Genomic DNA, 26,584 nt, shown 5'->3' with positions numbered 1-26,584 from the left:
TCCTACTTCTAATTGGGGCCAGGCCCTCTAACACTTGCCCTAGAGCCTTCAGGGAGTTCATCTGTCCCTCCACCTGCTTACCAGGTCCCAACCAGTGGGGCCAAAAAGCACCAGGAAGGTGAACACACCCTGTGGTCCACACAGTGTTCCTTTGATCTCTGCAAAGCCCCTATGGTCTTCCACAGGTCCATGGACAGGCCCTCCCACCCTAGCCCTGGGAATCATGCTACACCAGGACAAAGTCTTGAGCTTCCCCATGACCTCTTATAACCAACCTTCCCAGATCCATCACTCCCCAAATATTGTTGATGAGTGCCTTCTCTGTCAGTGACCATGCTAGGTGCAAGGGGCGTTAGAATGAGTAAGGTGCTGTAACTTACCGGTTAGGAGTATGACACCTACATATTCAAGGCTGGGCTCTGCTCTTACTCAGCAACGAAGAGCAGCTTCAGCCTTTTGTAGAGAGGGAGAAATCACGGTCCCTACCTCCCCAATCACTGAGAGCTAGTGGTAATTATCTCTGGAACTGGTAGCCAAACCCTGGAAGAACAGAGCTCAGGAGGGGATGCTAGGACCCTTGTTCCACCGCGGGGAAAGGGCAGCATTCTTGGCACGAAGAGCGGGAGGATGAAGCAGAGCTCCGAGCCTTCAGGACCGGGTTCTGAAATCGGCCACGGAGTCTCCCACAGCCAGCCTCCACCTGGGCTCGCCCCAGGTCCCTAACCCAGGCCTGCGTTTCCAGGATTGCTGTCATCTCTCCAACTGTCCTCCCTACAGCTGCTGGCTGTGTTCTAGGCCAGGGTCATTTCTCAGCCCCAGAGCAGACAGCCGAAGGACTTACTGTTTCTGCAGGAGACGTGGGTCTGGGGACAGGCATCTAGAGGTGGCGGAGCCCCAGGCGTTCCCCCTCTCTGCTCTCCTCTCCTGAAGCTTCAAAACATCAGGGCACATTTGGGAATCTGGGTCACCTACCCAGCTGCTTGCCCACCTTTTCGTCAAGGGGTAGTTGCACCCCTCCCCTCCCCTCACAGCCCCGGCCCACAAGAAAGCAACAAAACCATCGTGGAGAACACATTTATTTAATACGAGGGGCGGGTATTGCTGTCTCGGCAGTGTGTGTGGGCTGGCAGGGAGACAACCAGAGGGACTTCTGCCCTGGAGTAAGAGGCTGTCCTGGCCCCAGGCTGGGGGCGTGGGGAGCAGACTGAGGGGATGGGGCGGTGTGTAGGAGGGGAGGGGAGGGTGAAGCTCTGCACACATCCTTGGGACCATGGTCCAGGCCCACCCAGTCACCAAAGCAAGAACCGAATAAATAAAGTGCAACCGTGGGGTTGGGAGGGGGGAGAGGGAGGGCACCGGGCGCACCCACGCCCGCAGCCCACATTCAGTGCTGCCAGGTCTGGCCCACCTCCTGGCCAGACCATCTTGTCCAATCACCCCTATGTCCGTCCCTCCAAGAGCCAGGCGGGCCCTGTGCAGCTACTGGAGGTAGCGATAGGCCTTAAAGCAGTGGTTGCCTGCGTCGGCCACCACCACGTGGCCATCCGAGGTCAGTGCCAGGCCCTGCGGGCCATACAGTGGCTCTGCAGATGTGTTGATATAGGACAGGAAGGAGCCAGAGCTGTCGAATACCTGAGGAACGAGGGGAGATTGCAGGGAGCCGTGAGATCAGGCAGATGAGTGGCATTTGGGGAGAGGGGTGCCTGGGGCCCAGCGGGAAACCTCACCCTGGTGCCCTCCCTGGGCCTTCCTCACCTGGATGCGGCTATTGCCCCAGTCAGCCACGATGATGTTTCCATTGGAGTCCACAGCTACTCCCGTGGGGGCATTGAACTGCCCATTGCCCTCGCCGTGGGAGCCGAACTTGAAGAGGAACTCTCCGTCGGCACTGTACACCTGGCAGGGGAAAGGGCTGGGGACTGGGGACCCGGCCTCAGGCAGAAGGCGGGGCCTTGGAGGAGGATGGGGTGAAGCCCCAGGGCTGAGGACCCCCAGATCTGCAGCTATAAACCAGTTCTTCTTCCCAGGCTTCGCGTCCATGCACGCCACTGCCTACTGGACATCTCCGGCTGATGTCCCTTGGGCAGCTTATCTTCCCTGGGAAAGTAGTTCTTCTTTCTCCTTCCCAGTGGCTGGCAACACGCATGCAGCCATGAGACATTCTCGACTCCACCGTCTCCTCTGTTTGACGGCCAATGAGTTACCACAACCCGCTGATTGTATCTCAAACCTGTACCCTATGCATATACTGCCACGGCTATGGTCCTCAGCTAGATTATTCTAGAAGACTGATCTTCCTGCCTCTAGTCTCGCCCAAGCCAGAGCAATCTTTCTAAGACACACAGGACTGCCTCACCCTCCTGCCTGCAATCATTCAGTGACTCCCCATAGCTCTTAGGAAGAGAGCAAGCCCCTTAAGGGAATGAGCAAGCCTCCTTCTCACCTGGCACCACTCCCCTCTTCAAACCTCATCTAAACTACTTGTAGTTTCTTGACTACATGGTAATGAGCTCCCCGCTCCTTGGCTTCTCCTGGCCCCCTACCTTCCGGTGAATTCCCACTTGTGCTTAGTCTCACCTGAATCAAATGCTCCTGCTACACCCTCACCCAGTTTCCCTGCACTCTCCTACCACAGAATGTATCGCATCACACTGTAATATCCTGGCACCTTCTTCTCTTCCCCACTAGACCATAACCAATAAGACAGGGAATGTATCTGCTTTATTCGTCACTGTATTCCCAGCTTCTAGCATAGCATAGTGCCTGGGACAACGCAGCCACGCCACCAATGTTAACTGTTCAAATGAATGACCTCAAGGGGGAAGAAAGGGAGGTGAGGGAGAGAGGAGTCTTGTGCAAGAGGAAAGGATGTTGGAACAGTGGTCGTGGAGGGAGGGAGGACACTGACCTTCACTGAATGGTTATGGAAATCCGTCACTACAATCTCATTCTTGTTGTTCACAGCCACAAAATGGGGCCCTGAAAATACAAAGTGGGCTCTCTGGCAGTAAGCCGGGATCCTGAGTGGGACGGGGAAGAACATCTGGGATGACAAAGCTCCGGTGTGAGGAAAGGGGTGGGGTCCCTGGGATGATGGTGCTAGGGTCTAGTGAAGGGACGGGGTCCCCTAGGGCCAAAATATAGAAGGAGGGGGGGGTCTGTAGAGCTGGGACATCCAGGGGACTTCTCTGGGACTGGGGTATCAGAGACCAGGTCTCTAAATTCTTTCCCAATACCTGCAAAGTGGCGGTCGGTGGCCCCGCGGCCCCCAAAACGGCCAACCAGCTTGCCATTGGGCTGGAAGGTAAAGACGCAGCAGGACTTGTTGTCGACCACAATGATATGCCCATTCCGGTCTACAGCCACTCCCTTGGGGCCCATGAGGCGGCCAGCTCCAATCTTGGTCTGGAGGAAGGGGATATCCGTTAGGGGCTTTATCCTGCCCGGTGGGGAGAGTAGTCCCAGCCTGGCACCAAAGCAGAACCTTAGGCTGAGGATGGATCGAGCAGTCCAGGCCCTGACCACCAGGAGGCACTAGAATGGTCATCTCAGCTGGCCACCAAGGGTGCAGAGTAGAGTGACAGCAGGCCTCTCACCTTGAACTTGCCCTCAGGGGAGAAGATGCTGACCCAACGGTTGTCATAGTCTGCCACGATAATGTCTCCATTGGTGTCCACGGCCACACCTGTGGGACGCTGCAGCTGCCCAGGCGAGCGTCCTCGGACGCCAAAGCGGAACTTGAACTGGCCTTCATTGGAGAAAACCTGGAGCAGAGGAGCAAGGGAGGGAGGGGGCAGGAGGGGAGAGATTGTGGGCACAGAAGGAAGGGAGCAGGGTCCTGAGGGAGGAGACCCACCCCCATTCATTCAGCGTTCAACAAGCCCTTCCTGACACCCTGCTGTGGGCCTGCGCAGACCTTAGGGGACATGCAGCAGAGGTGAGAATGGGACTGTAAGAATGTGAAAGGGGTGAGAGGTGGTCCAAGAGCAGGGGCAATCTGAGCTAATAGCCTAATAAGGATGCCAAGAGCTGAACCAAAGTTGGCGAATAAAGAAAGAGGAAGAAAGGTGTTTAAGCAGAGTCAGCACTATGTAGAAGGCACAGAGTCCAATAGGGGCACTGCTTGAATTCAGTATGGGCACTACTTGCCTAGTGTGGATGGAGTGCAGTGGGCACTCCCGTGAAGAACAGAAAGAGTAAGGTTTTATTCTGGGTAAGATGAGAATTCACTGAAAATTTCTGGGCAGGAAAGTGACAAGATGAGATTTGACTTTGTAGTATAATAAGAAATATATTTGAGGGACTTCCCTGGTGGCACAGTGGTTGAGAATCTGCCCGCCAACACAGGGGACACGGGTTCTAGCCCTGGTCCGGTAAGATCCCACCTGCCGCGGAGCAACTAAGCCCGTGTGTCACAACTACGGAGCCTGCGCTCTAGAGCCCGTGAGCCACAACTACTGAGCCCGCGCACCACAACTACTGAAGCCTGCGCACCTAGAGCCCGTGCTCTGCAACAAGAGAAGCCACCGCAATGAGAAGCCCGCTCACCGCAACGAAGAGTAGCCCCCGCTCGCCGAAACTAGAGAAAGCCCGCGCACAGCAACGAAGACCCAACGCAGCCAAAAATAAACAAATAAATAAATTTGGAGAAAAAAAATATATATATATATTTGGCCTTTGTCCCCAGTGCCTGGCACAGAACTCCTCAAACCCTTAGAATTTCCTGATCAATAAGAGTGTCTTTTGTCATTCATAAGGAGTCCCTTTTGAGTTTATGCTAATGAGGTGACTTAGGGCGGGGGTGGGGGTGGGGGGGTGGGGGGGTGATGCTTGATGGCTTCAGGATGGGGCTGGTCACCAGAAAGACCATCTGATTAAAGGGTCGGAACTTTCAGCTCTACCCACCAACCTCTGGGAAGGAGAAGGGGTGGGGAGCACAGATTAAATTTTATAAAAATTCTTGAACAACAAGATTTGATGAGCTTCCGGGTTGGTGCCAGGAGGGTGTCTACCCCAGTTCCACAGGGACCAAAGCTCCTTTATACTAGGGACTCTTCCATAACCCCCCCTGTGTATCTCTTACTTGGCTGTTCATCTGTATCTTTTATAATATCTGTTATAGTAAACTGATAAACGTAATTAAATGTTTGTCTGAGTTCTGTGAGCTGCTCTAGCGAATTAATTGAACACAAGGAGTGGGTTGTGGGAACTTCCAATTTATGGCTCGTTGGTCAGACTACAGGAGACAAACTGAACTTTCAACTAGCATCTGAAGTAGGGGCAGTCTTATGGGACTGAGCCCGCAACCTGTGGGATGTGATGCCATCTCCAGGTAGATCATGTTGGGATTGAGTTAAATTTATAGGATCCCTGGTCAGTGTCCACTGAGAACTGGAGAACTGCTTGGTGGTGTTGGAAAAAGCACATGGGAGCTTTTTCAGAAAGAGCACAGTCTGGCTGCAGGGAGGAGTTGAGACCGGAAGCTGGCCGGCCAGTCAGAGGCGCTGCAGTGGTCCAGGTGAGAACTGATGATGGTTTGGACCAGGGCACTTGCTGGAAGGAAGTAGATGGATCAAGAGACATACAGGAGGCAGACTCCATGGGACTTAGCAGCAGACAAGAAAGGGGTAGGTGAGGGGTGGGGAATGGACAAGGATTAGCCCGTCCAGGCTATAAGGCTGATAAGGTAATCTGGACAGAGGAAACCTTTCAACCTCTCACCCTCTTCTACTTCTTCCACCTTAGCAACATGCTCAGGTCTCACCATCTTAAAAGCACCTACGATTTTAATGCTCCTCCCCTCTATAGCTAAGCCTTCTTGCTTCTCCTTCACAGCCACAACATCACTCACTGCATTAAGGCTCACACATTGCTTTGTTATAACTCTAGGGACACAGGACTCAAGTTATGGGCCTTGGCCTTGTTCTTTGATCCAGATGTTCTCCCTTCTGAGTGGACTGAGCCCCCTGCCCCTGCATCATCCCTATTTCTTAGGCCCGCAGGGCTGTTTGAACTGGTCTCACCAATGGACATCACTTCCTCTTGATGTGGACCTCCCCTCATGCCCTTCCCTGGCTGATCAAAACTGCCCCTGGCTTCTGCCTTGGTCCCCTGTGGTTGGACAGCACTTGCCAGCATGAGAAGGTAGGCACCACGGGCTGAAGAGGTGCTGTGAGAGGGACGAAAAGGTACCACCAGCTGGGTAGTGAGGCAATGTGTCTGCCTCCTCCACTCCGAGCAGCTTAGTTTCTAGCTCAACACTGAGGCTTTAGGGGGTCTTCCTCTTCCCAACCTATCCTAACCTATCCCACCCATTACACCTGGCCAACTCCTACTCATCCTCCAGTTCTCAGAACTTCCAGGTCACTTCTTCAGAGGAGGTTTTAATGATCAACTCCATCTCCTAAATCAATATACACACATAGTTAAGTCTCCGTGATATATGCTTTTTAGCTCTTTTCATAACAACTGTCACTCCTGTCACTAAATAACTGCTAAATATCCTTGTTCCCCAATGAAGGATGTAAGGCCCAGGTGGGGCAGGGACTGTGTCTGTTTTGTGCGCTGCTGCATTTGCAGCACTGGAATAGCAACTGGCACACGGCAGACATTCTACAAATGAATAAATCCGTCAGCTCACTCCCAGAACAGAATCGGACACCTCCCCTTGGACGCCGCACAGCTATCTCAAACTCACCGCAAGCAAAAGTGAATTCATCAGCTTATTCCCAGGCCCGCTCCCAAATGGCAACACGGCCTACTCAGGTCACCAAGCCCTGCAATTCTTGACCCCTCCCTCTCCCTGGATATCTGGTGGCTTATCAAAACCTGCCATATTGGCTTCCTTATCTCTAGAATCTGCCAGTGCCCTAATTTGATCCTTAACATCTCTCTCTTTTGCCATGGTAGCAGTAAGCAACTTCAGGATCTGAGTCTCCTTGGGGGAGAGACCAAAACAAAATAAAACGAACAAACCAGTGATTCCGGTAGAGAATGAAAAGTGCTATATGGCAAAAGGCTGAGGGAGCTTGGAGGAGAGTGTGATTAGCATTCTGCCTGGAGGAAATGAGGACGTTTTCACAGAAGAGCTGATAACATTTCTGGACTCAGACAATTACACAAGGATGTAATAAATCCAAATCAAATTCTTCATTCAGAACCACAAAATGTTTCTTCTCTTCTGTCAGCTGATGCTGATTCAGCACAAGGAGAGGATTTGCCTCAGCTGCCACCATAGCCGGGTGCAAAGGAGGAGAAGTTCACGAGAACCCCAGTCCTCATGAACCGAGCGGGGAGTCACAGTGCATCTGGGAGCCTGGCCCACAGCAGACCCGAGGACCCCGGAGTGAGAGAACCTCAGCTTTGGAATCGAGGGCCAGGCTCCTAGCAGCTATGAGGTTGCTGCGTGGGTGGCAGCAGGGGCAAGGAGGACTGCTGTAGCAGAAGGAAGTGTTTGGAGGGGGGAGCGGCTGCACTAGGCCCTCCCTCTTAAGTCCCCACCCTGAAACAACAGACAAACACAGCCCCGCGTCAGGGAGACAAAGTGGCACATCTTTCCGTGGATATGAGTACCTGTGTGTGTGTGCACCCCAGGGGAAGTTTCCCAAACCTCAACTTTTGTGCCAAAAAGCATCCTTGGCATGAGAAGGAGGAACGGAGGTGGAGGGTGGAGGGTGTGATGGAGTAGGGCCTCAGCACCACCCCTACCCATCCAAACCCCTCCACTCCTCACCATCCAGCCTGGACCCAAACGCCTCCCTGCGCGGACCTGAGCCTCTCCTTTCCTCTGCTCTTAGGAACAAGGTGGGAATAAAGGCGGGCTAGACAGGCTTGGGAATATAGTCATGGAAGAGTTCCTGGCTCCTTCAGTTGGCTAGGTGGAAAGCAAGGGCCAGGAGGAGCTGACACTGAGGTGACAGACCTTTGGCAGGGCTGCATCTGTGACAGGGGTACTCAGGCAGACGGTCAGGAAGAAGTTTAAATGTACAGATGTGAAGTAAGGATCTTCAGGGAAGAGTTTCACTACCTGACAAAATGTTTCCAAGAACTGAAAGTTTACAGTAGTTAGAAACAATCCTGTACAGAATAAAATCAAAATTCCACAGCTTCCTCTCCAAAACCATTTACAGCGTGACCTCAGCTACTCCACTCCTAACAGTAATCTCCCTCCAGCTGCTCTGGGATCCTTCCAGTTCCCTGAACAACGCCCCATAGCACCTTCCCACCTCCTGGCTTTTGTCCCCACCTGGACAGTGGTATTTTCAACAACAGCTAACAGTTAGAAGGTTCACTTGGCGTCAGGCACAGTACATGATGTCATTCAATGCTCCCAGCAACCCTCTGAGGTATTCTTTTCCTAATTTTACACATGAGTTAACCTAAGCTCAGGGAGGTCACATGACTTGTCAGTAAGTGGCAGAGCTAGGATTCAAGCCCAGGTGTCTGGTTTCAGAGGCTGAGCTTTGAACTGCTCTGCTGCGCCTACCATACTGGTACCCGTCACTAGGCTCTGCCTGTTCATAGGCTCACTCTAAGGAAAAGAGAAAACCGCATTTTCTGGCTTTGTGGAGCTCAGAGTGCAGAAGAGGCTATGTCCATTCAAGTGGCAGATGCTTTACTCAGGTGTGTGAGGCACTGGGAGAGCCAGAGGCAGGACCACCTATGAGGATGCCCTATAGTCTAGCCACTGGAAGGCACCCTTTTCAAAAGTTAGCCCCGTTTGACTGTCTAGTCAACTGGACGTTTGCAGAGACGGGCATAGACGACACGCATTCTGGATCCACGCAGGCACGTTGGAAGATAGTAGGGGAGCTGCAGAGACTGCATCCTGACCACTGTGGTGAGCAGAAAGTAAGCCAGCCAGGCAGAGACTCAGGTGGAGGCAGAGGGGAGGGAACAATGAGCCAGATCTCTGGGGCCCAGGAGCTGGACTGGCCTGAGCCACAGCCTGGGAGGTAGAGGCTGCCGGCACAGTAAACCGCGGTGCCTAACTGTGAAGGTGCTGGTTACTGCTGTGGCCCTTGTGGAACGGATGGCGAGTGAGTGGGGGAGGGGTGGTGCTGTGATTCATTGCTCTTTCAGTAAAGGTACTATCTGTAGGGTCTCATCCTTCAGGAGGCGACCTGTATACTTTGTTGGGTTTTTGTTTCTTTGTGGTTTTTGTTTTTGTTTTGTTGTTGCTTTAGTAGGCTGTAGCTTGAGAACTTCTATTTTGGTGTTAGGGGAGAGCTTACCTGGATACATTGGTTGTTGCTGTCTGCTACCACTATGCGGCCGCTGCTGGCTGCAGACACACCCTGTAAATTGGTGAACTCACCCTTCTCCCTTCCACGACTGCCTGTGAGGAAGAAACGGGAGGGACGCAAAAAATTCACACTGAGGTCATTTTGAGCCTCTGGCCCCGCCCCATTCCCCCCTCTGGCTCCGCCCTCGGCTCTCTGTACCAACGCGGAAGACGAGCTCGTCTTCAATGGGGTTGTCCTTCCGTTTGCCGCCAGTGCTGTACATGGAGCTGGGCCTACGCACCGCCTTCTGGCGCACGTGGCTGCCCGGGCCGCCAGGGGACTTGACGCGGCGCTTGACGTCGTCCGGGGAAGGTGGCAGGTCCCCAGGACGCAGGGCCCGCACGCGGAAGGGGCTGCCGCGCACCGGCTGTCCATAGAGCAGCACAGAGAGGAGCAGCTCGCCTTCGGTGCGCGCCGTGTACACCAGCTCGTACGTGCCGTTCTTGTGGTCCACCACGGGCACCGGCAGGCGTGTGCCGTCGGCGCCCGTGATCTCCGCGCGCAGCTCGGCGCTGCCTGTGCGCACCAGCCGCCCATCCTTGTCTTTGGTAGTGACAGTGAGAGAGGCGGGCTGGCCCACCAGCGCCTGGCGCAGGCCCTCGCCAGTGGCCACCGTCTCGTGTGCAGTGGCGCTCGTGGTGAGCAGCGCACCCAGATTGAGCACCGATCGCCGCAGCCCGTCGACCTCGAGGACCAGTTCCAGCTGCGCGTTCTCGTGGGGCCGCTCCGGGAAGGCCTGTGCTGCCAACGCCGCCAGCCGCTCTCGCATGTGCTTGCGCACGAGCAACACCTCCGGGGCTGAGCCCAGGCGCAGGGCCTGCTCAGCGAAGCTGCAGCTACTGCCGATGTGTTCCTGCCCCTGGCGCAGCGTGTCTAACTGGGTCTGCAACACCTGAGGAGGGATTAGGGGAGGGTTGGGTAAGCAGGCTCGTGGAGGGGAAGGTGAGGGGGCTGTCTCTGTGATTCCTGATGAACTTGTACTATGGCATGAAAGGAATACAAGAGGGTGAGCGTGGACAAGGGACACAGACGCCCGCAGTACCTACTGGCCACGCCAGAAGGGGGCAAGTGTAGACTAGGAGAAGGGGTGCGCGGGTGAGGGAAGCAGGGGGCGCATAGAGGCAACAGGCCGTCTCATGACGGACGGTGGTGGGAAAGGGTGCGCAGACACACCTTCTGCTTGGCCCCACAAATGGCCTCCAGGTCGCTGACCAGGGCCTGCTTGCGCTGCTGCAGTGCTTGTTCCAGGTCTTCGAAGGCTGCGCTGATCTGGGCCAGGGCCTCTGCCTTGCGCTCCTGCAGCTGCTGGCTGATGCCCCCCACTAAGGCGATGGCAGCGGACAGCTGTGGTAGTCTGGGGAGGGGAATCAGCTCGTACCAGGACTGCTTGAGGGCTGCCCTCACCAAACCGTCCCTTCTCCCTAGAGACCCTACTGCCGCCCTCCAGGATTTCCGCTGCCCGAGACCCCCCTCCCCTCCCTAGGAACTTTATCTCCACCCTGCCGAAGGTCCCTCCTCTGGCCCTGCTGAGACACCATCCCAGACGGCCCCACCAGCCCGGGCTCCCGCCGGGCGCCTACCGGCCGCGCACCGCCTCGAGCTGGCGCTGCAGGGCCGCCTTGTGCTGCTCCACCACGTCGCGCAGCAGCACGGTGCCGTGCTCTCGGTGCTCGCCGGCGCGGCACTCGCCGCACATGGCCGTCTCACAGGCCTCGCAGTAAAACTCCATCGTCTGGCGGCGTGAGGACTCCCGTCAGGCAACGACTAGACACCACACTTCTCTGTCCCCTCCCCTCCCCCACCGGCCTTCCTTGCCTCTCACCTTCCAGGTGCACCCCCCTACCTGGACCGCTTAGAAGACCCTCTCACCCACAGCCACTCGGCCCCTCCCCCGACCTCTCCTCCCCCTCCACCCCAAGTCCTGGCCTCACTGGGCCTGCTTGGGCCCACCTTGCCTTCATGGTTGGGGCAGGAGAGGGGGCGGCCAGCCACTGCGCTGAGGGGGTGGGGGTCCTCGGGGTCGTGGGCCCCATCAGGTGCCTGCTGCATGGCCTCCATGAGGCTGCTGATGAAGAAGTTGTTCTGCAGCGCAGAGACGCCCTGCTCAGGGAGGATGGACGTCTGCCGACACACTGGACAGGACAGCGTCAGGCTCTGGGCAGGGATGTAGTTCTGGAGGCATCTGGCCAGGGAGGAGGGGGAGTCAAAGGGATGAAGGGGCAGGGTGGTGTCAGTGCACCCCTCCTCTCACCTGCCATGCGTGCCAATCCTTCTCCTCACAGGTGTGCCGTTACATTTGTTCTGAAACCTCTCTGGTTAGCACGCACATCTTGTCCTAAGGTAAAAGGCCTCACCTCTCACAACTGAGTAGAAACACATTCCTGACATCTCTCAGAAGATCAGACATACCCGCGTTCCTCACACTGTGCACAGACACAAGTTCACCTTTCACAGGTGTTTACAAATCCTTCTCACAGAAAATGTGTGACTACCTACCCCCGCACCATTAACTCATTAAACATTTACTGACTGCCTACTCTTGCCAAATTTACGCCAAGCTCTGGGGATACAAGGATAAAGCACAGTGCCTACCTCTAAAATACGTACCGTTTGTAGAGAAAAAAAGTGACAAAATTAAAGTTTCTAGAAGTAAACAGTGCCATGATTAAAGGCATGGGTCCTGGAGCTAGGCTGCCTGGGTTCAATTCCCAGGTCAGTCAACTATTATACTGTATGACCCCTGACAAGTTACTTAACTTTTATGAGCCAAGGATCCCTCCTTTGTAAGATGGAGACAGTACAGGCTTCACAAGGTGTGAAGAATTAAATGTAAAGTGCTGACATGCCTGACTCACGGGAAGTACGATATATTGTAGTATTATAATACTATTATAATACTAATTATAGCTATTAGTATTACCTATCATTAATATAAGGAACACAGAAGATGCAGTGATAAGGAAATGCACAGAAGGGGCCTCTGGTAGTAGAGAGGGTAGCCAGAAAAGGCTGAAGAGGAGGTGATGTAAGCAAAATCTTCATGGACAAATAATTGTTAGTCTGACCAGGAAAGGTGCAGGGAGAGGAGGAAGGGTGTTCCAGATACAGAAGGTGGCCAGAAAGAGCATAGTATGAGTAGGGAATTATAAGCAGTTCAAGGTGGCTGGAGAGGACGTCCAAGGCAAGGAATGGTAAGGGAAGTCTGGAGAGAGAGGCATGGGCCAGCTCATGGAGGGCTCCTGGGTCACATCAAGCAGCTTAGAAGTTATCTCAACAGCACAAGGGAGTTGCAGGAGCATGGTACAGCCAGGTTTACATTTTATCAAGTTCCTCTTCACTGCCTCTGTGTGGAGGGTGAATGTGAACATGATGAGACAGCAGACAAGGGGTAGCAGCATCCTCCTCCTCAGCATCCAGCTACCATTTATTCAGCACAATGTGCCAGGCTGTGCTTTGCACTGGATGTTTAACGGACTCAGAAAGGGTAAGTGGTCCAAAGTAACAAAGCTAGTAAGCACAAGAGCCAGATCCAAGGCAAAGCATGTGCTTAACCAAGGTACTCTTGTAATAGTCTAGGCAAGAGGTGAGGAAGACCTGGATTTAGGCAACAGCAGTGCAGACTGAGGTGAAACAAATTTGAGAAGTATTTAAGAAGTGCAGCCAGTGGGTAGTGTTGTCTGATTAGATATGGGGAGTGAGAGATGAGTCTCAGTTGACTCCCAGATTCCTAGCTTAGATGACTGAGTGGATGGTGGTGACATTCACCACGATGAGAAACGCAGAAAGAGGACTGGTTTACAGGGAAGTTCAGCCTTGCCCTGGTTGAGTTTACTCCCATCCAGGCAGAGGGGATCCGTAGACAGCTGGGGAGAAGGCAGGTTAGAGATAAAGCCAGGGAGGCCATCAACATTTAGATGGCTTCTAAATGGGAGAATATTTAGAAGCCAGGGAGAGGATATGATCACTAAGAAGGGGATTACAGTGCCAAGAGCAGGACAGAGCATCCAGCAAATACTGAAAGAGAAGAGCAAAGAGGAACGGGCAGAGAGGTAGGAGAGAGAGGGTCGGGGCAGCAAAGTGAGTAGTGCAATTTCAGAAGCAGGGAATGAGTAGTCATCAGTGTCAAAAGCAGCTGAGGAGTCAGGGAAGGTAAGGACTGGAAAATGCCCATGGAATTTGGCAACTGTAAGAGTACTTTTGTCTGTGAGGAAAACAGTGAGTGGAAGGAGGGGTAGAGGAAGGAAGGCTTGACTCTTGCCAGTTGAAGAGTGAATGGGAGGTTGGAAGTTTGAGTAAAAAGTAGGTTGATGGGTTAGATGGCAGCTGCGAGGGACAGAGGGACAAAGGAGTGTTCTTATCTGTTTGTAACGGGAGGCTTGAGCATGTTTATAAGTTGAGGAGCCAGTAGAGAAGGAGGGAGGGAAGAGACTAGAAGACATGGGACGAGGTCTGGGGATGGGAGAGTGGCTTAGGCTGGCTTGAAGAGGAGGAGTGGGCTCCATCCTCTGGATGGAGGGAGGAGGGAGGGGAAAATGAGGTGGATGCACTTGAGCACAGGGGGGCAAAATTAGAGAGAGGATGCCCAACTTGCCTCAGGCAAGGTCAGCTGTTGAAAGCGAAGGAGTGGGGTGGTGGTGGGAATCCAGGAGGACCGGGAGGCTGGGATTAGTCACTGAATGGAGGAGGAGAGGAATCTTACTAGAAACAGACTGATGGCAGGCAGCTGTGTTTGGAGACCACAAATTTGTGGAGGGAAGATTTACATGTTGCAAAGTTTCCCATATCCTCAATCTCTTCTCTTAACGTTCTCTACACTTCTTGATCTGAATTAATTAATTTTTATTTATTTAACAAACACTATGTGCCAGGCACAATTCTAAGTGCTTCACAAATATTAACTTATTTGTGACCTAGTTTCCCCTTCAGTCTTGTCGAGAGTGGTTTTTGTCTCATACTCCACATTCCTCAGGGTCAGAAGGTGGGGTTGAGTTCTCCCCGCCCCCAACTGGAACATTTCTAAATTCTTCTTCTTCAGCTCCTTGGAAGCTCAGGCCTTCTGTCTACAACACCCCTCCTTGATGTTGTCTCCGCTGACTCAGTGGTTGGCCGAAGTCTTTCTTCTGGCTCACTCTCTTCTGTTACCCTCCCTCCCACCCCAACACACACACTCCTGCCATCATTCTCAGTGGCTCTGACATCCACAGGGTGACCCACCCACTATCAAGATTTCTTAGTTCCTGTGCTTCCTCTCAGCCCCTCCCTCTGTGATCTTTTCCTCCAGTTCACCTCAGCTGTCCACTCCCATGCACCTGGCACTACCTATGCCTCATCACCCATCACGGCATCAACTATGAAATCTGCATTTCAACCATTCCACTCAGTTCCCCTGTAACTCTCTCCCCAACTTTGCTGAGTCTGGGGTTTACCCTGAATACCTCTGAACTCATCAAGATCTCCATCCTACGTGTTGCACATACCTGGCTTACGAATGCTTCCTAACTGGCTTCCTGTTTCCACTCTTGCTTCTCTAGAATCCACTCTCCAAACGGCAACCAGAATGAGCTTAAAAAAAATCTAATTTATGGAATTCCCTGGCAGTCCAGTTGTTAGGACTCTGTGCTCTCACTGCCGAGGGCTCAGGCTCGATCCCTGGATGGGGAGCTAAAATCCCATAAGCCATGCAGCGTGGCCAAAAAACAAAAGTCTAATTTATGTCACATTATTTCCCTGCTTAAAAAAAAAAAAAAAAATCCCCCGGTGGTTTCCCACTGCATATAGAACAAAATACAAAACTTTCCTAAAACTGCCAAGCTCCGCCGTGAACTTTTCGGACCTCACTTCATTCCACTTTCCTCCTCACTCAGTCACGCTGGCTTCTCCCCTGGTCTCTGAACATGCCCCACTTACTCCTTTCTTAAGCCCTTTGCATGGAACAGTGCAAAGATAATCCTGTTGCCTGGAACAATCTGTACATGTCTGTTTCCTTCTCATCCTCAGGTCTCAGGTCAAATGTCACCTCCTCGGGGTAGCCTTCCCTGATGACTCTACGTAGACTAGCCCCTGGACCAACAGCCCTCACTTACTCCCTGTTTATTTCCTGGAAAACACTTAGTCCAAGCTGTGACTCTCCTGTTTGATTATCTGCTTTTGCCTACTGTCTAGAGCATAAGTCTTTGAGAGCAGGGACCAAGGGATAAATGAACGAGTAGTATGAAGAGTGACTATTTACTTGCTGTGGAGCCTCGGAAATATCTCTTAATTACTTAATGACTCTGAACCCTAGTTTCCTCCTCTCTAAAATGGGGATAACAGAGTATCTGTTGTGAGGATCAAGTAAATCAATACATGTAAATCACTTAGCCAGTCCCTGGCAAATAGTAAGCAATCAATACACGGTAGCTATTGTTATAATTTGTCAGGCACTGATCTTCTCCAAGAGTGCTCAGTGATCTGGGTATAGGAGAAGGTATGGAGGTATCCAATTACGGCTCAGATCCAGGATTGAGCTTCTGCCACATGGGTTTAGAAAAGGACAAAGGTGTGTGGGAATTGTAGAGGCCTATGGTCCACCATGGGATTCAGGATGGGTAGGAAAGAAAGGGAGACCAGGAAGGAGATGGAGGCTGGGAGAAGAGGGAGCAGTCAAGGGCACTGGACATCTACATCCAGTCAAAGCTGGTGTAGTGAGAGTGGGGTGATGGAAGCCCAGAGTGGGATACTGGAGTTTGTAACCACAGAAGAAGTGGTATTATTCTGGGTGATGGCAAGATGAAGGGCGTTGTTGGGAGGGTGTCTGACTGAGGTGGCACGGACTACATTTACCTGTAGTCTGACTGTATGATGATTTGATTACTATCTTTCTCCTTCACTATACTGTAAGCTACTTAGGAGCAAGGATCGGGCTTCCCCGGTGGTGCAGTGGTTAAGTATCCATCTGCCAATGCAGGGGACATGGGTTCAAGCCCTGGCCCGGGAAGATCCCACATGCTGCGGAGCAACTAAGCCGGTGCGCCACAACTATTGAGCCTGCGCTCTAGAGCCCGCGAGCCACAACTACTGAAGCCTGCGTGCCTAGAGCCCGTGCTCCGCAACAAGAGAAGCAACTGCAATGAGGAGCCCGCGCAACGCAATGAAGAGTAGCCCCCACTCGCCACAACTAGAGAAAGCCTGTGCACAGCAACGAAGACCCAACGCAGCCATAAATAAATAAATAAATAAATAATTTTTTTTAAAAAAACGAGCAAGGATCATATCTGTTTTTGCTTATCACTGCTTGCCCAGTGCCTGGGACAGGTCTGGCACATAGTAGTTGCTCAATAAATAAATATTTGTTAAGTGAATGAATAATAGATAGAAGCCCAGAGGCTGGGAGGGGTTGCCTTTCATTCAGTGCCTCAGGACAACAGTGGGGACAGGCGAGGAGGACAGACCTAGCTTTTAACATCCTCCCACTGGTCAGAAAGTTCTGGTGCCAGAGCTGGCTGAGAGTCTCAGCTCTGCCTGATTTCTCTGGTGGTGTCGAAGGCTGCCTTGGGGTTTGGGCAGGGGCAGAGAAGGCCCTGTTCTGGGCAGGGGCCACAGCCCAGTGTCAGGAATCTCTGGTTCTCTCACAGGTTCTTGCACCGAACCCTTACCTCCTATAGGCTGGGGTTCATCTGCCCCCCTCCATGCGTGCACACATCTCCCTCACCTCTTACAGGTTTACACATGCCACTCCCTCCTCCGGGGGGCCTGCAAGTTCCTCATCCCTCCCCGGTACACACACCCTCACCTCTCACAGAAGGTGTGCAGGCAGGGCAGAACCTTGGGGCACCGGTACCGATCCAGGCAGATGCTGCACACCAGGAACTGCTTGTCCATTGGCTGGACCTCTGGGCCAGGGCTGTCCTCCCTCTTCGCCATGGTGCCCACGGATGGCTCCTGCCACTCACACCAGCCTGTGTACGGAAAGATGGTCAGCACCAGGGAAGCCAGCCATCCCTCTCTCCACCTGATCCCCATCACTCAAAACCCCTGCAGAGCACTAGCCCCATCTCTTCTCTGCCAGGGACCGAGCAGGGTGAAGAGCATGGACTGAGCACCCACCGAGCCTGCTGCTCTGGTTAAAAGCACAGGCGTCATTGATTACATTGATTTCAAACCCAGCTCAGCCTCTTACCAGCTATGTGACCTTGCACAATTCATATACTCTCTCTGAGCCTCAGTTTCCTAATTTGCAGTTACGGAAATAATAACCCCTACCTCAAATGGTTGTTTTGAGAATTTGCGACAGTGTATGTCAAGTGTGTGGTACGGGGATGTGCTTCACTGACATACCCACCCTTCATCTCCTCTGCCTCCCCCAAACCCTCCCCCCGGAGACTTTCCTGATGGAGTGTCTCTCCTCTGACCACCTGCAGCCCTTCTATCTATGCTCGGACCCACCCCCCAGCACAACTGCCCGGGATCACATTCTTTTCCACATCCAATCAGTATCCAGGTCTCGTGGATTCTGCCTCCCTAATACCTTATCCCCTTTTCTCCAACTGCACAGATACCACCCCCAATGCAGGCGCCACCAATTCTCCCCAGCGATACAGCAACAGCCTCCTAACTGGTGTCCTTCTCCTCACCTATACCTTCTCATCCCTCTCCCTCACAGCCAGAATGAGGCTTCTAAACACAGATTCCATCTTGTCACTAACTCCGTTTAAATTCTTTCAATGGTTCTCCATTGTCCAGAGGACAAAGTCCAAACTCCTTAAATTGGCCAACAAAGCTTAGCTTTGGCACATACCTCCCTCTACCACCTCACGTCTCATGATTCTATGAGTAGTCACACTGGTTTCTTTCTTTTCAGTTCCTGGAAAACTCCTTGTTCTCTTTTGCTTCTGGGCAGTCACACATTCTGTTCCCTCTGCCTGAGATCCTCTTCTCACCCCCACTTCGTCTGGCTAACTCTTGCTTGTCTTTCAGGTCTGCACGTAAATGTCACTTCCTCCAGAAGGCCTTCCCTGATTTCCTGAAATCTGGGTGAGGTGTTCTACCTTTATGTCATTCTGCACCTTGTCTTTTCTCCATCCTGGCCCTTACACACTATAATTTTCTTGTTACTTCTCTGCTTTTTCCATAGTATGAAAAGTTCTTGAGGGGAGGCATTATATTTTATCTCTTTTTTATTCCTAGCACTTAGCACAGAGCCTGACATAAGGATTGGTCTTATATTTATTGAATTAATTCAGTAATTCAACAAATATTTATTAAGTGCCTACTTTGTACAGGCGCTGGGGATAGAGTGATAAACAGAACAGATATGGTCACTGTCCTTGTGGTGGGGAGGTAGTGAAAAGTAAATAAATGAATAAATATATAATTACAAATTGGAGAGGGGAGTGCTATACAGAAGAAAAGGATGCTATGAGAAAGAATGCTGTTTTGATTGGGTGATTGGGGAAGGCCTTTCCAAGCAGGTAACTTTTAAGTAGAGGTTTGAGGGCTAGAAGGAAAATAGTAGGGATGAGGGTGTGGGCATCAGAGAGTGAGGGAGGGAAATCATTCTAGGCTGAAGGGACAGCATGAAGGAAAGTCCTTAGGCAGAAACTCACTGAGAACCCGAAAGGGTTCATGTGGTCAGAGCAAAGGGAATAAAAGGCCACAGGTGAGTTTGGGAAGGTAGGCTGGAATGAGATCACAAAGGACCTTGATGTTAAGAATCTGGGTTCTATCCCAAATTGGGAGGGAAATGATGCAATTTACAAAAAATAAAAATAAATTAAAAAGCTACACTGGCAGCTATGAGGATTGAAGAGGAGCCAGGGTGGAAGCAGGGAGACCGCTTGGGAGGTTACCCCAGTTCTTCAGGTAGGCTGAGGTTGGGTACTAGCAGAGCTATAGGCAAAAAAGTGGATTGATCTGAGAAATAACCATGAGGTTGAGTCAAAAGGACACCACGATGGACTGGATGTGGGAGGGGAAAGGAATGATCATAAGGACTCCCAGGTTTCTCCCCTGAGGATGATGGGCTGTGCCTACAGACAGGGCAAGCTAAGGAGCTGATTTGGGCCATTCCATTTTATTATTTTTTTTTAATTTATTTTTTGCGGTACGCGGGCCTCTCTCACTGTTGTGGCCTCTCCCGTTGCGCAGCACAGGCTCCGGACGCGCAGGCTCAGCGGCCATGGCTCACGGGCCCAGCCGCTCCGCGGCATGTGGGATCTTCCCAGACCGGGGCACGAACCCGTGTCCCCTGAATCGGCAGGCGGACTCTCAACCACTGCGCCACCAGGGAAGCCCAGGCCATTCCATTTTAACCATGAGACGTCTGAGAGGTGCCTGTGTGATATCCAGGTAGAGATGTCAAGTAAGAAATTAAATATAGGAGCTCTAAGGAGAGGTCTGGGCTGGTTTTTGACTTGGAAGCATTGGCATATTAATGACACAAGGCAATGATAATGGATGGGACCATCTAGGGATAGAGAGTGAAGGGTGAAGGAGAACTCAGAGAGATGGGAGGAGGACCAAGAGTGTGTGGGATCAAGGAAGTCAGGGGAGGAGGGGGATTCAAGAAAGAAGGAGCGGTGAAGTAAGATGAAGACTGGAGAGTGTCCACCAGATTTGGCTGTGGTGGAATGGGAGGGGCAGAAGTCAGGTCAGAGTGATGGAAAGATGAATGGAAATGAAGAAATTAACACAGCAGTTATAGACAATTCAGGAGAGAAATCTGGCCCTGAAGGGAAGCAGAAAGATAGTCAGACTACTTCAAAACAGGCAGCAATTAGGAGCGGGTCACCGCTCTCTGTGCCCAACTCAATGCACCAAGGCCCTCTCTCTGAAAACAATGCATGAATGAAGAATGAATGAATGAATGAATGCGCTGGGGCCAGTCCAGAGCTCTCTCCAGGTTTGCGGAGGGGCAGGAGAGGAGCTCAGCTGCACGTGCCTTATGTTTCTGTGAGGGTGGGCATGGATAGGGTAGGAAGGGCATCCCTGAATGTGGACACTGGAATTCTGAGGTTCCTTCTCCAGATGTGCAGGGTTCTGAGTCTGGAGACTTAATACAAAGACAACAACAGAGCAGGAGGGGGACAGACTGAGGGTTGGCTGAGGCAGCAGGCGGCCAGAGCCAAGCTGAAGCTTCTGTTTGGCGAAGGGGAGGGGCGAGAGGAAGAGTAGGAGTGGTCTGCTGGGCCCTTCTGGGGCAGCTGGAAGTCAGGCTCCGCCTCTCTCCAAGCCCAAGGGGCTCTCCCAGCCTGTCACACAGGGGCGGCGATTGGGCAACATCCAAGCACGGACAGCTCCTCCCTCCCTTCCCCTTCCTGCTTCAGGTCCCCACCCAGACGTGCTGGGCACGCAGCTGCTGAGGTCACACCCCTGCCTAAATCACCAAGATTCCCTTCCTCTCCTGGGCTTTTACGCCCACCTCTCCCATCTCTCGCTGCTCCTTAGAGATCTGCCCCCAAGGTCCTACAGGCCATGGTTTAAATAGACTGTTTATCACAGCAGGTACTCGGAAGATCTTGAACTCAGAGCTGAGGTATCACCCTCCTTCCTCGGGTTGCCTACTGCCATCTCTGCATCCCTTATCCTTCCCATCTTTTAACTGAGGTTCAAAAGGCACTTCATTTCCTTTTTCAGCATTCATTCCACTCCTCTGCTAGGCCTGGGGATACAAAGATAAATACTCGCAGCTCAGCCTTCATGGATGCCTCAATCTAATAAATCAATTAATGTAGTGCAATATGGTGAGGGCTACGACAGGGAAGCCTAACCTAGATCTGGGGTGAGGGAAGGATGTACAGGAGGCTGGAGGTCCAGAGAGTTCTCCTGAAGAAAGGGCCATTCAAGAGCTCCAGGATGGGTAAGAGTTAAAGAGAGAATGGTGCCTTCTGCATCAGGAGACTGAATCAAACACTGTGACAGGGGAGGACTAAGAAATGAGATGCAGTGGTAGGCAGGAGCTAGATCATACAAATCTTTGTTGGCCTTATTGAGGAGTTGAGACTTTACCCTTCCCTGCTAGGGGATTAAGGCTTTATCCAAAGAGCAAAGAAGCAGGGTGGGGAGGTGAAGAGGGTTTAAGTATAGAGTGAGAGAGCAAAAGGAGTAAATTTTTGACTGCGCTGTGGAAAACAGCTGAGGGGCATCATGAGTAGAGTTAAGAGACTGCCATGATGTTGTAGAGGAGAGATGATGGTGGCCTTGATTAGGGGAGTAGCAAAGGGGAGGTTGACAGAAGTGGATTTTTTAAGGAGGAATCAATAGAACTTGGTGACCAGTTGGTTAGATATGAAGCATAGAGGGAGAAGAAAGAATTAGAGATGATTCCTAGTTTTCCGGCTTGAAAACTCTGAAAGACAAGCAGTTTGGATTGGAGGGTGACAGGCTCAGTGTTTAGTAAGAGGAATCTGAGGTGCCTATGGGACATTTGAGAGGTCCAGCTGACAGTTGGAAATATAAGCTGGAGCCTAGGAAAGAGGTCTGGCCTGGAGATATGGACTTGGGAGTTGGTGTAGAGATGGTACCTGAAGGCATGGAAGTGGATGACATCACCCAGAGAGGGCATAAGATGAGAAAGGAGAGCCTGTGACTGTGCCCCAACGAACCTCAACATTTAAGGGACAGGCCCAGAAAGCAAAGCCTGAAAAGAAATGGAAAAGGTGTGGCCAGAGAGGCAGGAGAATCAGGAAAGAGATATGAAAGCCAAGGGAGAAGAGAGCTTCACGAGTAAGAGAACAATCTTCATTGTTAAATGCTGCAAACAGTTCCCATGATCTAAAGCCCCAAAGAAGCTGGGATTAACCTCAGGGAGCGTGGTTTCTAAGGGCTGGAGGAAAGGAAGCCACATCCAGGGGGCTGAAGAGGAAGTTGATTGTGAGCAAATGAGGACAGCCAGTGCTTATTCCACCTGATCTCTGACATCTGCAAAGGATGTGCTTCAAGGCTTTTCAGTTTCTCCAAATTCTCAAACAGCATCTAATTTCCTCCATGACTTCCTCATACAACCTCATGAGAGTCCCAGTATACATGACTGACACAGCTGTGAGTGAAGGTAGGTGACCGAGGCATTGTTAAAAAGTGGATGCAAGAGGCCAGTTAGGCTCACTTGCTTCTGAAAATGACTCACTCCTGGTCACTAGCCTCCAAGTGTATTTGATCATTTGAGGCTTCAGCAAAATGACAAATGACTGCAGGCTACAGTCTTTGGGTTTTCTTTGAAACAGATGAAGCCTTGGAGGAGGTAGTCCTCAAAGCCAAGGAATCCTTGCAATAAGATTGGCAGGGAAGGAAAATGATGAAATTTGCAGTACCATCTCTCCCACCCGCTACTGCCAGACTGAGTAAGTAGGTGAATGAACCATTCAATGAGCTGATCAACCTATCAAACAATCAAACTTCCTGGGCACTCTGGACAAGGCCCTTAAAGTGGTTACTGGAGACACAATGCTGAAACAGACACACTCCCTGTCCTTCACAAGTTCTCAGACTAGTGTGGGAAACAGACATGGAAATACACAACTACCATGTGATAAGTGTCATGATACTGACATATTCAAACTGCTATGGCAGCAAAGAGGAGGAAGTACCCAACTCTGAAGGTGGTGGAGAATAAAGAAGACTTGCAGAGGAAGGGATATATGAGCTGGCTCTTGGGGGACAAATAGGAGGAGTTTGATAGGTACACTGGGAAAACAGTGAGTAATGGAACTGAAGCATGAAAAATTAAGAAACATGGACCAGTTGGGCAAGAGAGCAAGACTCAAAAGGGCAGAGGCTGTACTTGATGCTATCACAACCCACTCGATGCGAGCTCTCCACTTGCCTCTCTGGCTGCTCCTTCACTGTCCGTTCCTTATATGTCTTGCTCCTCAGGGCTTTGTTCTAGGGCCTCTTCTCCCCTCACTTTCATACTCTGTCTGGAAAATCTCACCATCTCCCATGGTTTCAGTTACCATCCACTTGCTAATGACTCCCAAAGCCTTATCTCCTGTGCAGAAAACTTCTTGAACCCACACCTGTATACCCAGCTGTACCTTGGACATCTGTACAGGGATGATGCTAGAGACTAGTCTAAAACTGAATTCACTTTCCCCTAACCTACTCATCTTGCTGCGTCTCTCATCTCAATAAAAGCCACCACCATCCACCGAGCCACATCAGCCAGAATCCTGGGAGTCTTTTCAATTCCTCCTCTTCTTTCAACTTTCAGATATAAGGTATGACTATTATCCTTGCTTCTGCTCCTAAAGTGTATCTAGGTTAAAAGTCAGGAGATCCAGGAGCTAGTCCTGACTCTCACTAATTTCACCAATGCAAGGCAACACTCTGGACAAGTTCCTACTCCATCCCCTTACTTGCAAATTGGGGGACAGTGTCTTTTTCTTCCCCAAATCTGAGATTCCCAAGGTTTTCTGTCCAGCCAAAGGTCCCTACAGACTGTAGTATGTGCCCATGATTAAATCCAATCTTGTACTACCTTGAGTATGATTGCTGGTTTCCACAGGAAGGCTAGGTGTGTTAGAGAGTGTTTGTAGTTGTCTCCACCTCCCTTCCAAAATAAATGTTGGCTGAGTTTAGGGCACCCATGATACTCCCTCTGGGCACCCCCTACCCTAGTCTAGCAAAATGGTTTTGCTCCATTTTTCTGAACACAGGCTGTACTCTATCAACTATGGGCCTTTGCTCAAGCTCTTCTCTCAGCAAGAATGCCATTGTCCTCTAAGTGGCTGAGGCAGCACCTGGCACACAGAGGGTGCTCAGTATATGTTGGTGATAAGAGAGCCATGTTTAAATCACTGCAGTATCCTCTCACCAGACAGAGAGGCAAAATCAAAGGCAATAACAAGATAAGTGAACGAAGTTCCAAGGAAAAAGACCTCCACTTAACATAAAGAAGCTTTCCCATAACAGAAGTAGTAAGTGCTCTGTCACTGGAGGCATGCAAGCCAAGAGAAGCAGGGCACCTGTCAGGCCTGCAGCTCTGATTCCAATTCTGCAGCAAATCAGAACCCTGCTTAGGGGATGAATGAGCACTGATGAGCTGGACAGACAGGCAGGGAGAGACCTGTGAAAAAGACCTCTGCACCTGCTCCAACCTACCAGATCTCATCTTCCTACAGGGGCCAGTCCTGGGTTTTTGCTTTCCACATCGGAGACCCACACACCAGGAACAAGCCCAGGGCTGGCCTTTAGTGTACTGACCTCCCTGGGGTGCAGCCTGCCCCTCCAACCTGCAACCATCTGTCCCTGCAGGTTTGCAGCCCATGGTCTGAAGCCAAGTCCAGAAGGGAGGAGGCCAGAACCAGGGAGGAGCCTGGGGTCCTCCAGGCGGGGCCCAGGCTGCAGGGGAAACAGAAGGGTCCTTTCCTACAAGAAACAGCCTCCGGATGCGGCTTCCTGTCCAGAGGCCAGTGCTAGAGGAGGAAAGGGTGTCCTCTATACCCGCCGGTGGGCCTCTAGGTGCCTGAGGAGGGAGGGGGTAGCAAAGGGTGGAAGTGTCTGCACCAGGGAGAAAGGAACCCTCGGACAAGCTGGGCCACAGAGTCCCACTCAGCAGCCCCACCCGCTCCCCCACCCCCCACCACCCTCGGCCGCAGCGTTCGACACCCTCCGCCAACATACACAAGCTCCCAAACCCCGCGCTCCTCCAAGGAAGCATCACCCATCCACCCGCGCCTCCCCCCTCAAACATGGACCTCACGTGAGCAGCCACAGCCCGAAGAATCCCCCACTGCTCTCACGGTCAGGGACACGCCTCACGTGGACAGAGACAGGCACAGCTTTTGAAAAGCATCTATGCCCTCACCCACAGACACTCGGACAGACACACCGCCGCTCGCACCCGGACCGGGACCTGGGCAGACAGGGATACAAACGCACCCCTGAGGGCCGCCCGTCGCACTCACCGCGGCGAGGCAGGATGGGAGGGCCAAGACCTGGACTGCGGCCACTCCGAGGCGCCCGCGGCGCTGCCCCTGCTGCCAGCGCCCGTCTGCCCGGCTCTGCCCGCGGCGCCGCCCCACGTCCCGCGCCTCCGCCTGTCCCCGCGCCGGCGCCGCCGCCGGACCCGCCGCACAGGCCGGAGGGAGGGGCCGGGGCGGGGCTGCGGACCAGCCGGGGGAGGGGGCGGCTCGGAGACCGAAGACCCACCCACGCCCCGCCCGCCGCCACGGAGGCCCCGCCCGCCCCTACCCCACCCGCACCGCTCCTCCAACTCTCCCGAGGCTCCTGCAGGAGCTGCCTCCCCTGTCGGGCTGGGGAACCCTTGAGCAGGATCCCGGATCCCGGATCCTCGATCCCTGCCAGCTGCTTCTGGCTCCCGACGGCTCCAGGAAAGGGCAGTGGGTCTCAGGGACTGGGCGGACGCTCTGTCACGAAAAGGCAGCTGGACAGCAGGGTGTTCGGACTCTGGGAGCCGGTAAGGGCTGTCTCCTGGAGGTGCCCTTCCAGGCTTTCCTGGGGGGCTCCTACGGACTATGCTAGTGTGGTCTCTGCTGAGCAGGGGGAGACAGGGATCGCCTGTGCCTCGGCACGGACCTCTGGGCGGCGGACGAGCCCCAGGGTAGAAGGGCAGTACGCAGATCTCTGGGAGAAGGGGCTGACGGACTAGAAAGATGGGGGACTTAACTTGGCTCAAGGTGCCTGGCTCTCCCTCAGGAGCCCCCTCGCGGGGAAATTATGGTGCACACCATCCAGCGACTCCCTTCCACCCTCCAAAGACCAGAGCAATTCTCAGAATCATCGCCTTGTGGAAAAGCAGCCCCGGTGGAAAATAATAAAAAGTATAACAGTTAACAAGGACTGAGTGCTTATTATGTGCCAGACACAAAACGAATCACTTTACATATATTATCTTCTTTAGTACTCATAATCTTAAGAGGTAGCTTCTTTTATTAGCCGTGTTCTGCAACGGAAATAACTGAGGGCCCTTGGCTCCCCAGACATTAACCCTGATCACTCAGGCAGAAAGTGCCGGAACCAGGGTTTGAGCTCTGCTTATAGGTCCTGCCTCCAGTCACTTGGAGCCTCAGTACCTTTCATGTTGAAAAAGCCCCAGTGGCCCATAAAGTGAGGGGCCACCCCCACTCTATAATGAAGCTCCAGTCAGATAACTGCACCCTTCCAGAGGTAGGGGAGAATGCTGAAAAATTCTGGAGCATTCCTTGGTCAAGGAGCATAGGGTGATGATGGTACCTGGTCCCTGAGTAAATCAAAGTGCTATTGGGGAGCTTTCTTGCATCACACAAGGTTCAGATTTGGGCTCAACACCGGGATGCAGCAGGGACCCTGGGAAGTGCCTGGACTTCTCATCAGCCTCAGTTCTG

The 26,584-nt window shown here is 52.4% G+C and overlaps 1 protein-coding gene across 4 annotated transcripts; it reads right to left on the bottom strand.

Moving 5' to 3' along the window:
- Positions 1-1,060: 1,060 nt before the first annotated feature.
- On the bottom strand, positions 1,061-25,305 carry TRIM3 (tripartite motif containing 3). Of its 4 annotated transcripts, none has more exons than XM_067038750.1 (12): positions 25,166-25,305; positions 17,056-17,221; positions 11,240-11,466; positions 10,865-11,016; positions 10,458-10,638; positions 9,444-10,176; positions 9,234-9,337; positions 3,597-3,764; positions 3,237-3,405; positions 2,909-2,979; positions 1,756-1,896; positions 1,061-1,632 (listed from the first exon to the last, which is right to left on the bottom strand). In XM_067038750.1, the coding sequence occupies exons 3-12, from the start codon at positions 11,315-11,317 to the stop codon at positions 1,480-1,482; spliced, it is 1,950 nt and encodes a 649-aa protein (XP_066894851.1). In that variant the 5' UTR covers positions 11,318-11,466; positions 17,056-17,221; positions 25,166-25,305; the 3' UTR covers positions 1,061-1,479. The 4 variants fall into 4 exon arrangements, with proteins under 4 accessions (XP_066894851.1, XP_058925524.1, XP_066894850.1 ...); XM_059069541.2 differs by having other exon boundaries at positions 11,235-11,466; positions 25,166-25,301; XM_067038749.1 differs by having other exon boundaries at positions 11,235-11,466; positions 25,140-25,257.
- Between the last annotated feature and the right edge of the window lie 1,279 nt (positions 25,306-26,584).

The sequence above is a fragment of the Kogia breviceps genome, chromosome 7, assembly GCF_026419965.1.
Source record: "Kogia breviceps isolate mKogBre1 chromosome 7, mKogBre1 haplotype 1, whole genome shotgun sequence".
NCBI classification, from domain to species: domain Eukaryota; kingdom Metazoa; phylum Chordata; class Mammalia; order Artiodactyla; family Physeteridae; genus Kogia; species Kogia breviceps.
This window is presented reverse-complemented; position numbering and strand designations above follow the sequence as displayed.

Excerpts from the sequence above, each read along its gene's own strand:
- TRIM3 (XM_059069541.2), bottom strand. The coding sequence starts at position 17,186 with ATGGCGAAGAGGGAGGACAGCCCTGGCCCAGAGGTCCAGCCAATGGAC. Across the intron at positions 11,467-17,055 it reads CTGCACACCTTCTGTGAGAG|ATGCCTCCAGAACTACATCC; the intron begins GTGAGGGTGTGT and ends CTCCCTGGCCAG. Across the intron at positions 2,980-3,236 it reads CACCGACCGCCACTTTGCAG|GGCCCCATTTTGTGGCTGTG; the intron begins GTATTGGGAAAG and ends TTGTATTTTCAG.